The sequence below is a fragment of the Gracilinanus agilis genome, chromosome 1 (assembly GCF_016433145.1).
Source record: "Gracilinanus agilis isolate LMUSP501 chromosome 1, AgileGrace, whole genome shotgun sequence".
Lineage (NCBI taxonomy): Eukaryota > Metazoa > Chordata > Mammalia > Didelphimorphia > Didelphidae > Gracilinanus > Gracilinanus agilis.
In genome coordinates this window covers 13,995,612-14,006,433 of record NC_058130.1, presented here as the reverse complement: position 1 = coordinate 14,006,433, position 10,822 = coordinate 13,995,612, and the positions used below count along the sequence as shown (strand labels likewise).

The window sequence follows — 10,822 nt, the reverse complement described above, 5'->3', positions numbered from 1 at the left end:
GTAACTTCCAGTATGAGAAAGCAGAGGGCATTAGGGGGGTAAAACCATGAATCCTGGCTCAATCAGTGACTTGAACTTGATCTTTTTCATGGTCTTCCTTGTAGGCAAAATTGGAAGGAGGGTGGGATGGGGACAAGAGGGTTGATGGAACTTTTGAGGGGAGAATGGGGATCTGTGAGCATCTCCACTGAGTGGAATGAGGGCATGAATCCAGGAAGCTGGGATTTAATAGGACCAGACAGGGAAGAGGCGGAGAGACCCAGCACATTTATGTTTAAATGCACGGAAGATTTAGTGGGCGGCAATTGGCCGTCAAACAAGTGGATCTGATTTGAGGGTTGGCGAAGAACCCTCAGGTCCAGTGTTCCAGTGATTGCTGACATCCAGCTCGGGGGTCTCTGTGGGAAAACCGAAGGAAGCCCCTCGAATGGGGAGACGACCCACAGTGACTAAGTTCTCAGAGGACGTGGACAAGAAGGGCAGGGCCAGGGCAGGGGCATCCTTGCAGGGAACATTCCTGCCAATGGGATCATAGATTCTTTGGAATGTGGAGGTGTCGGGACAAGGAGAACGTCCACCCCTGGTCAGGCCACACCACAAATGACGACTGGGGATCTCTGCAGCCGGCATCTCTATAGGGCTTTGAGGCTGGAAAAGTGCTTTGTAGACATTAACTCACTTAACCACGCCTAGAAAGCTCTGTCCAGTTTGTGGCTCCCCTTGCGAGGACACATGGATGGGCTGGAGAGAGGAGAGAAGGGCTTTGGGATCCATCAACCAAGTCTCGGTTGATGCCTGCAGAAGGGAAAGAGTTAGGAGGCGTGTGGCAACTCTTATTATTTCTATTTTTTGAACCCTTATACTTTCTGTCCCAGTAACAATCTAAGACAGAAGGGCAAGGGCTAGGCGAGCGGGGTTAAATGACTTGCCCAGAGTCACACAGTTAGGAAGTGCCTCAGTTCACATTTGAACCCAAGTCCCACCTCCAAGCCTGGCACTCTATCCACTGAGCCACCGAGGTGCCCCATAGGTTAAGACTTCAGGCATCAAATGGCTGTTGCCTGGAAGGATTTGACCTTTCAGCTTAGACCCAGAAGGCAATGGGTAGGAGGTGATTTGGGGAAGCCAATTTTAGCTTAAGGTTGGGACAATCAGAGTTACAGCAAGGCAGAATCGGGAAGCTGCTGCAGCGGGTAGTGGGTTACCCTCACTGGAGAGCTTGAAGCAAAGGCAGAATGGCTATTGGGGAGAAGGGGCTCTGGGTCAGCCCCTGAGGGCCCGTCCAGCTCCGCGAGTCAGAGATGGTGGACGTGGTGACGTCAGTGGTGAGCCCGCACCTCTGCTCAGGAACCCCAACCCATCCACAGCCAAACCACGCAGAGGCGCCTCCTTCCACTCCCACCCCCAGGGGAACCTACTTGCTGGTGGAGATGGAGACGCTACACCCAAGTACCAAAAGTCCAGGACGTGATGTACAAAACGTGTTTATAAAGAGTTAGAAAACAGCATTGTGGGGAGAGGATTTGGAGGATTCGGGGCTGGGGAAGACTGGCCCGATGGTCAGGGCACCATCTACGTGCCTCCTGGAGCCTGAAGAGAGAGCCAGACCGGGCCGGACCCCAGAGCAGGCAGGTCCAAGCTGAGGAGGGTTCCCGTTCCTCTCACTCCCTTTTCCTGGGGGAAGGAGGACCTCTAGGACCTTGGAGTTAAGTGGGGCCTTCCCTCCGAGAGGGAAATGCAGAGGAAAAAGAGAGGACATCGAGGCAAGGGTGTGTTGGGGGACCCCTCCGAGGTTGCGTGCGCCCAGGACTGCGTGGACATTTGGGTAGGTTCATGGGATGCATTCACACAATCTGCTCTTGATATCTTCATGGGTCTGTGTGTGTCCCCAGGAATACTGGATTTGTGACTGTCGGCAAGGATGTGCGTGTCCAGAGGGAGAGTCTCAGCCCGCAGAGCCCCCCACGCGGCCTTCCTGACCTCTCCCACCACAGCAAAAAAAGGTCATCCTTCTCCTCCTGCCATCTAGCAGAGTTAAAGAGACTGGAAAGAAGGGAAAAGAGGATACCAAGTAGCACACAAAAACGAACTTTTCTCTCTGGCCTTCGGCCTCTCCCCATCTCGGACGCTGATGCCAGTCCCTGGGGAGGTGGGCGCTGGGGACCGTGGCACGATCGAGGCACCTTGCTGGGGTGGGCTGCCGATCTCTTCACTTGGCGGCGGACCGAGAGTTGCCGAAGGTCACACACACCATGCCGGCTTCCTGCAGGGTCCCGTTGGCCCTGGACGTGTTCTGCAGGTACCGGCGGAGCAGCGGGGAGGTGCTCACCTCATAGCCATGGCCCCTGCCCGCAGGGCCATCCGCCTGCTTGGTGACGGTGGTGGAAGATGTGATGATCTTGTTCCCAAATGGGTCCACTTCCTCATATTGCTCCGTTACTGTCCTAGTCGTTCCGTACAACTGGGAGCCCCGCGGGCCCGTCTGCAGCTCTAGGACACTTTTCTGCCTCCTGGGGAACAGGGGACTGGCCGCAGGGCTGGGCTCTGATGGACCGAGGCCCTGCCTCGCCTCCCTGAGACCTCGATCTGCCGTGACGCCGTCTAGGGGTTCATCGGCCAATTCCAGGTGCCTCTGGGGCAAAGGGGGGGTGCTGTCCCGAGACAGGTGGGAGATGTCTGGGCTGTCCCCAGGGCTGGGAGACTCCGTTGGCTTCCTGGCTGCTGACTCGATGGAGATGAAGGATGGAGAGGAGGGAGAATTCACCCGGGATGGCAGGACTCTGGGGAGGCCTAACTCTGTTCTCAGGTTCTCTGACAGTCCTCTGGGCTGGGCCTTTGCCGATGGTTGATGTTCCCCCTTGATGGGATCCTGGAGCTTGGCCTCAGCTTGCTGCCTGCCCTCTGGCCCCGTCTGGTCTGATCTGACTTTGCTACTGGATTTGATGCCGACCTTGGCAATGCTGCTTTCCTTAGGAGCTGGGGTTGAAGGCCCATCTCCCAGGGACTCCTGGAGGAGGCCAGAGAGCCCCCTGATGTCCGACTCTGGCTTGAGGCTGGACACAGAGCTGAGGGCCTTACGAATGGCCTTCTCGATGTCCAGCAGCCGGGCCAGGGTCTGCTCCTTCAGGCAGGCCACCTCGGCACTGGCCCGGGCCAGGTCTCCAAAGGCCAGCTCCAGTGAGGACACCTCCTTGGGCCCAGGAGTCGAGGCTCCCCCAGGACAAGCCTCCCCGGGAGCCTCCTGGGCCCTTTTCCCCACCCACTCAGGGACAGCCTCAAAGAGGCTCTGAAGGGCCTTCACATCCACCCCACGCACAGCCTCTTCCTCTATGGCTTTCACCTGGCTCAGGATGGCCTGCAGTTCTTGCTGCTTCTTTAGGTTCTCAAAGATCTCCTTGGCTCCCTGCACATGTCCTTGGGGGATCTCTTTGGCCTCGGGCTCTGGCGTGGGCTCCTGTCTGGGTAGCCCCCTTGGCCCCTGTAGTGGGGCAGGGTCATCCTTGGGCATAGCTGAGGGGCATGGAGGCCTCTGGGAGTTCATGGCCTGGACACTGCTGACCACAGCCTGCCTCTCTGAGGTCTTGGAGGCAGAGGTGAGCGGGCTGGGGGGCTGCCTCCCATTGAGGTGTCCACTTGTCTGGGGTGGTGGGGTCGGGGCCTGGACCTCCTCTGGAGCGCTGGTGCCCACTGGGCTAGTGGGCAGGGCTGGATGCTTAGGGGACAGCTGAGGGGGCATGATCTGGACTGGACCTCCAAGGTGGGCAGGTTTGGGGGGCAGAGCGGGCTTCTTCCTGGTGGCCGTCACTGATGTCTCCTGTCTGGGGAGCTCGGCCTCTGTTCTCCCTGGGGGTCTCTGGCCAGAGGCGGGCCCAAGGAGGCCAGCATAGGGTTTCTGAGGGGTTGCGGAACAGGAAAGAGTGTTGTCTTCGGGGCCAGCTAGGGGTGGTAGCTCAGGTCCAGTTACAGCAGCTGGGGGAGGAGGAGAGTCATTAAGGGCCTGCCGGCTGGGGCCAGCAGCTTGGCTCGGGCTGGGGGCTGAGACCCTGCGGGCTGCATCCTGGTAAATGAGAGCTGCTCTGATATCTCCTTTGCATATGTTCACATTGGCCTTTCCCAGAGATTCCAGGGCGGCCTGGACACAGCCCCTGGTCCCCTCCCTCCCCGGTCCTGGGCTTGCCTCGGGGCCCCCAGCTCTCGGGGGGGTGGGGGCCCTCAGCAGGAAAGGCCCTGGCTGGGGCATGGCTTCCAGCTCCCCCTTAGAAGGTGAGGCCCCCGAGGAGGGCATGAAGGTCCTCACAGGCTTGGCTGTGTAGATGCCGTCCTGAATGGGCACCCTCCCCCTGGGCGACCCTTCTGTCGGAGCTTCCTGACTAGCACTGACCTTGCTGCGGGCCACGGCGGTCACTTGGATGTCAGGCATCACCACCCTGGAGATCCTGGGGGCGGGCTGCAGCGTCTGGCCATTCTGGATGGACTCCTGGGCTATGGGGGCTCCCTTTGGCTTGTGTTTGCTTTGCACTTGGTGTTGGAGGCTCTGGGCTTCAGCAGTGGCTAGACGGAGGTTCTGCATGGCCACCTGGAGGTCGGGGTCTGGGCCCCCCTTGGGGTCTCCGAGAATCCCTGGGGTCTCCCACAGCCCTTCCTGCTTCAGCTGGCCCTGTGGCCCTGGGGGGACCTTGGTCAGGAGGCTGGTGGAAGCGAGCATCGTGCCACTCGGACACCCTATGCCACCGTCTGGCAAGGCCACGTGGATGACCTTATTCACAGAAGACACCATTGGGGGGATTGGACTTGGGGTGGCCGCCCCCTCAGCTGGGCTGCTGTTCTCAGATGGTGGCTCCCACTGCAAGTTCTTTAGGGAATCCAGGTCCCCCTTCTCGATACAGCTAGCCAAGAGCTGGACGTTGCCCTTCTCTGCTGCCCGAGTCCCCAGCCGGAGCCGGATCGAGTAGACAACCAGCTTTACCAAGTGCTGCTCGGTCTCTTGGATCACCAGCCCAGTTCTAGCTCCAGCATTGCTCTGGGCCAGCAGGTCCCAGACCTTGTGTCCGCAGTCGTCTACTAGGGCCGAGAGCTCCAGGGGCTCCAGCTTAAAGAGACCGGCCTCGTCCTCCTGCACCAGAAGCCCCTGTGGGGCCACGTCGGGCCCTCGCATCACGCGGGAGAGAATTCTGGGCAGCTGGCCCAGGACCACCTCCTCCTTTTGCACCTGGGGCTGCTCCTTGCCGGGGCCGGGCAGCTGGTATTTGGCCATTCGGACAGTGCGGGCCCCGTGGGCTTCGATGAGGATGCCCCCTCTTTGCAGGAGGCCAGGGCTGCTGCCCAGCATCCTCAGGGTCTCCTCCGCTGCCGTCTCTCTGGGCTCTGGCTCTCCATCGGGCCGGGGATTCAAGTGGTCCAGGGGCTTGCTCTCAAACAGGCGGGTGGTGCCCTTCACGTTGGCCTGGGGCACTTGCTCGAGGGGCCGCTCCTCCTGGGGGGCAGGCTCATGGAGCTGGTCTAGGGGGGTGCTCTCAAAAAGCCACGTGGTGCTCTTGACGTCAGCCTGCGGCGGCTTCTCCCTGGGCACCTCTTCCTGGGGGTCCTGGAGCTGGTCCAGGGGCTGCGTCTCAAAGAGCCACGTGCAGCGCTTGACGTCTCCTCGGCAGCTGTCTTGTCTCCTGACCGCCTGGGCTGGGGCCCCCACGCAGGGGGCCTCCCCATTCTCTTCAGCCTGGCCACCCTTCAGGGAGTCCAAGGGCCGGTTCTCAAAGAGCCATGTGGAGGTGCGGACGTCCCCCTGGCGCACGTCGCTCAAGCTCACAGTGCGCAGGTACCGAGGTGCCCCACCGGCCCCCTTGGCCTTCCTCGGGCTCGTTCCCAGCTCCAGGGGCTCCGTCTCAAACTTCCAGCGGGCCGCCTTGAGCTCGCCCTGACAGATGTCCTCCTGGGTCACAGCTCGGATGACGAAGATCTCCTCTGCGGCTCCCGGCTGCTGGGTTAAGGGCCTCGTCTCAAAGACCCAGCGGGCACCCCGGGCATCTGCCTTCTGCACTTCCTCCTTCTTCACGGCCGTGACTTCGTGGAGCTGGCCCTGGCGGTCCGGCAGCACGTACAGTGGCTGGCTCTCGAAGCGGAGGGTCTGGGAGGAGCCGGGACCCTCGGCCGGGGCTTTCCTCTCAATTCTCCACAGCTCTGTCTCGTCCACATCGTCCGGGAGGTCCCCCAGGGAAAGGGTCTCAAAGACAAACCTCTTGCCTGCCTGGGCGGTGGAGGCAGCGTCTTTGTCGGGGGGCATCTCCTGGATGCCCTCCATGGCTGCCTTTTCTAGGCAGTCCATGGGGCAGTTCTCAAAGAGCCAGGTGAACTTGCGGACTGAGCCTTCCCTCACTGGCTCAGGGGGGCCCTGCTGCTCTTTCTGGCCCCCCGCCCCAGCTGGGGCCTCAAAGGCCTCTTTCCTTCGTGAGACCTGACCAACCGGAATCTCTACCCGGCTACAGTAATGGATGGGGTCCTTCCCCCCAGAGCTGGGAGCGGGGAGCAAGGGCTCCGTGTCGAAGATGTGAGCTTCCATCTGGGGGTCTCTGGAGGGGAGGGAGGTCTGTCTGACCTGTAGGTGCTGCTCTCTGGGGCTCTCGGGGCCCTCTGGGGGCTGCGTGTCAAACAGCCATGTGCAGGACCGGACATTGGCCTGAGGACTGGAGCCTGGGACCTCCGGCCTTGGCTCCTGGGCCAAAGCGTGGATGGGCTGCGTCTCGAAAAGCCAGCGAACGGTCTGGACGGTACGCCTCGGGTCCACCGCCGCGGGGGGCTCCTTCTCCTTCTCCTCTCGCTCCTTCTTCTGCTGGTGGATGACCTCCAGGGGCTGCGTCTCAAAAAGCCAGCGGGCGCTGCTCACGTCCCCGGCCATCACTTCCTGGCGGGTGACACCGCGGATCACATCCACCTTCCCCGGATCCTGGCCCAGCTGGTCCAGGGGCTGCGTCTCGAACATCCACCTGGAGCCCTGAACGTCACCGCCAACCACCTGTTCCCTGCTGACCGACGTGAGAGCGTGGAGGCCGCCTTGGCCATCCTGAATGGCGTACAGCGGCCATTCTTCAAACAGGGCCTGATTGGCTTGGACCTGTCCGGCAGGCACCACCCCCTTCAGCTTATCCTGGTCCGCAGAGCCCAGGGACTTCTCCTGCCCGATGCTGTCCAGGGGAAGGGTCTCAAAGAGTCTCTTGAAAGCCTTCACGTCTCCCTTCCCGCCCTTGTCCCCAGCCACCTCGGAGGCACTGATGGTGGCGCATGTCTCCGGCTTGGCGTCCCCTTTCTCGCTCTCTCCTTGCCCGACTTGCTGCAGCCGCCCTACTTGGACATCGCTGCTGGGAGCCCCCAGGGCCTGGGTCTCAAAGAGCCACAGCGTCGAGCGGACGTCCCCTCCCAGCACCTCCTCCTTGGCCGGGGCGTCCTCTTCAGTGGCCTCCTCCCCCTTCAGGGTGTCCAGGGCCCGGGTCTCAAAGAGCATCCGCTGCTGCTGGACGTCCGGGCCGGGGGGAACGAGGTCCGGGGAAGGCTGGAAGTCTTTCTCGTCAATGGTGACTTCTCGGATGGCATCTAACGGCTGCGTCTCGAAGAGCCAGCGGGTGTTGCTGATGTCAGGGCGAGCCGCCTCCTCCAGGGAGATTCCTCGGATCACGCGCACTTGGCTCGGGTCCCGATGGATGGCATCCAGGGGCCGTGTCTCAAAGAGCCACCGGGCTGTCCTCACCGCGTTGCTCTGTATCTCCTCCCGGCATGCGGCCTTGACCTCGTGGATGCCGCCCTCGGCGTCCTGGATGGCGCACAGGGGCTCTGTCTGGAACAGCTTCACCGTCTTCTTGACGTCTCCCTTCAGTTCTTGGATCTCTGAGCGCAGCTGCAGGGGGCTCTGCTCCTGCACAGAGGCTCGGCTGCCCAGGCTGTCCAGTGGCCTTGTCTCAAAGAGGGTCCTGGTGCCCCGGACGTCTCCCGCAGGCGGGGGTTCTCGCAGCACGGCTTTCTGTATGTCCGTCTCACCAGTCAGCGTGTCCATGGGCTGAGTCTCAAATAGCCACCGGGCTGTCCGAACATCCCCTTGGAGAGGCCCCGGCTTGGCTGGCGACGGGTCCTTGGGAGAAAAGGAGCCCTCCTCGAACTTCCTAGATGTGGCCCGCACGTCCCCGCCAGGCACCGCCTCGCCCTCCACCAGCCTCTGCCCAAGCTGGTGCTCCCCGATGGCGTCCAGACTCCAGTTCTCAAAGATCCAGCGCATGGACTGGACGTCGCCCTCCGTGGGCTCCTCCGTCTCCAGGACCTCCGCCAAGTCCCTGGCCACGGCTTCCTCCAGGTTCTTCCGGAGCTCGGGGTGGATGTGGCGGTAGAGCCTCCGGAGCTCGTTGGCCTGGCGCTGCTGGTAGAACTTGGAGAAGGCTTCCTTGGGGGGCGGTGGGGGCAGCTCGTCCTGGACAGGCGGCGGCGGCAGTGGCAGCGCGTCTTCCCCAGGCTTGGGGCAGGCCACCACCGAGGCCTCCTGGACCTTGCTGTCAGCCATCCTTTTGGGGGGATAAGGAAGACAGGTGAGGCCACAGGCTGGACAAAGGGAGGCTGGTTAGTGAAGACACCACACACGGTTAGGACTGCCATGCCGGGTACCCGGGTTAAGAGAGACGAAGCCCGATCCGGGCCTGCCCCCGCCAGCTGTGTCTCTGAGAGCTTTCTAGCTAATGGCGTTCAGGGCCACCAAGCTGAAGGCTTTGGCCTCCTCCTTGGCTGGGCAGGACCAGCCCTTCACCCTAGCCTCAGACCCTCTGCTTGGAGTCCCCTGGCTTCTGCCAAGGGCTACATCTGCCCCAGCACATACCACACCACACATGGTCAGGAAGTCCTACCTCGCTGGCTCTGGGATCATGCGATTCTCTCTCAGACGCTGTTGAAAGAAAGGTGAGTATGAGTATAAACAGGTGTCTCTCTCTGTCTCTGTCTCTCTGTCTCTGTCTATGTCTGTCTGTCGGTCTCTGTTTCTGTCTCTCTGTCTCTCTCTGTCTCTTTCTCTCTGTTTCTGTCTATCTCTCTCTATTTGTCTCTCTGTCTCTCTCTGTATCTGTGTCTGTCTCTGTCTGTCTCTCTGTCTCTGTCTGATTGTCCAAGGCATCCTTCTCCTCTCCTCAAGGACCCCTCCCAACCTCTCATTCATCTTCCCTCCAGTTAGTTGTGTGATCTGCGAGCACCTCCCTGACTTTCATTTCCTCATCTGTAACTGAGGAAGCTGGACTTTAATGGATCTCTTTAACTCTTTACCTTCTCTCTTAGAATCATTTTTGTGTATTGGTTCCAAAGAAGAGCAGTAAGGACTAGGCAGTGAGTTAAGTGACCGGCCCAAGGTCACATGGCCAGGATGTAGCTGAGGTCAGATATGAACCCAGGACCTCCCTTCTCTAGGCCTGGCTCTCCCTGACACTGATGCCTTGACATTTCTTCTAGCTCTCTTTGTAGGAGCCTCTAATAATCTCAGTTATCTTATCTCACTGGCCTCAGTTTCCTTGCTTGTAACATGAGAGAGCTCTTAAAGTCGCTTCCGCGTCTAAAGCCACCCTCCCAAGAAGGAACCTCTGTGGATAATGACATTCTTCGAATGCTTCTCCTCCCAGATGACATGACAATCATTCCATCTAGCTGGAGATGCCATTAAAGCCTTCCCAGGGAGATCCTCAGCATTTCCGAAAAGCCTGACCCAACTCTCCAGCCTGGACGTCTCCCCACCCCCCCATTCTGGGTGACAAGTGGGAAGACAGCAGCCAGAGCTTCCTGGGAAAGAATGAGAGGCACGTCACCTTCCCCCATCCGCGCAGACCTTCTCTTGGCCCCTAAATATAGCCCCGAGAGCCCAGCTGCCAGGCTCCTGTCTCACCCTGGCCCTTGGCTGAGGAATGCTGCTCCCTTGGGTGGCACTGGCTGAAGGTGTCCCATCAGAATGGGGCCTCCTTTCCCTGACGGGGATATTCCATACTAGCTCCCCATCGCCCCAATGTTACAGTAGATGGAAGAGTCAGAAGAAGGCGAGGGGGCAGCCCCAGCTAGGCCACCTTGTAAGCTGCCCGTGGCCTCCGTGGTGGATGGGAGTAAATGATAGACAGACAACAGCCCAGGTCACAAGAGGTGAAGGCGAGTCCTCCCACCACCTGTCTCCTCCATTCACCCCCAGCCCTTGCCTCAGGCTCAGCTGGCTCCTCTCATCTCTGGTCTGGAGGCATTGCTGAGCGTGGGGTACTAGGCTGGTCTGCTCTGGACATCCATTCGCCTACCGCAGGGTCAGGGGCAGCAGGGCGATTCCCACTCAACTTACTGTCCATTCTGGGGGCGAATGGCAGGCTCACTCCTGCCGTCAGCTCTCTAAGGCAAAGTCAGACACAAGGAGAAAGACCTCCAGGAGACACCTTAGACCTTGGCACAATGCCCGGGGGGGGAGTGCCAGGGCAGAGCCCTTTGGAGGGGTGGGGTAGAGCGAGATGGCGACCACAGAGGGTGGAACCTCTTCCTACTCTTAGTGGTCTCAGAATTTCGACCCTTTAGGGCAAAGCCCCGTCCTATTGCCTGCCCTCCAGCCTTACTTTCTAGCTCCTTGTTTCTTTTTCAGAAAAGACTCCCAAGAGCCCAGAGTGCTAGAGCATTCCCCTTGGCTCTTCATTTGCTTTCTGGTCACGTAAGACTAGTGATCCTTCAGGAACCTTTTGGAATGAGGGCAGTGACCCATCCTGGCCTTGAGTCTCTCCTCCTCCTCCTCCTCCTCTTCCTCCTCCTCCTTCTTTTACTCCTCCTCATCCTCCTCCTCTTCTTCTTC

At 60.1% G+C, this 10,822-nt stretch overlaps 1 protein-coding gene across 2 annotated transcripts in view; it reads right to left on the bottom strand.

Moving 5' to 3' along the window:
* Positions 1–1,468: 1,468 nt before the first annotated feature.
* The window catches only part of XIRP1 (xin actin binding repeat containing 1), a 15,740-nt gene continuing 6,386 nt past the window's right edge, over positions 1,469–10,822 (bottom strand). The window contains exons 1-3 of one of the 2 annotated variants that reach the window (XM_044656953.1): positions 8,874–9,002; positions 4,382–8,537; positions 3,885–3,969 (exon numbers count right to left, since the gene is read on the bottom strand). In XM_044656953.1, the coding sequence (XP_044512888.1) occupies positions 3,961–3,969; positions 4,382–8,537; positions 8,874–8,893 (4,185 nt within the window). In that variant the 5' untranslated portion in view covers positions 8,894–9,002 and the 3' untranslated portion in view covers positions 3,885–3,960. Of the gene's footprint in view, positions 8,538–8,873; positions 9,003–10,822 lie in introns of those variants that run through there. The other variant, XM_044656875.1, reaches the window with a different exon arrangement.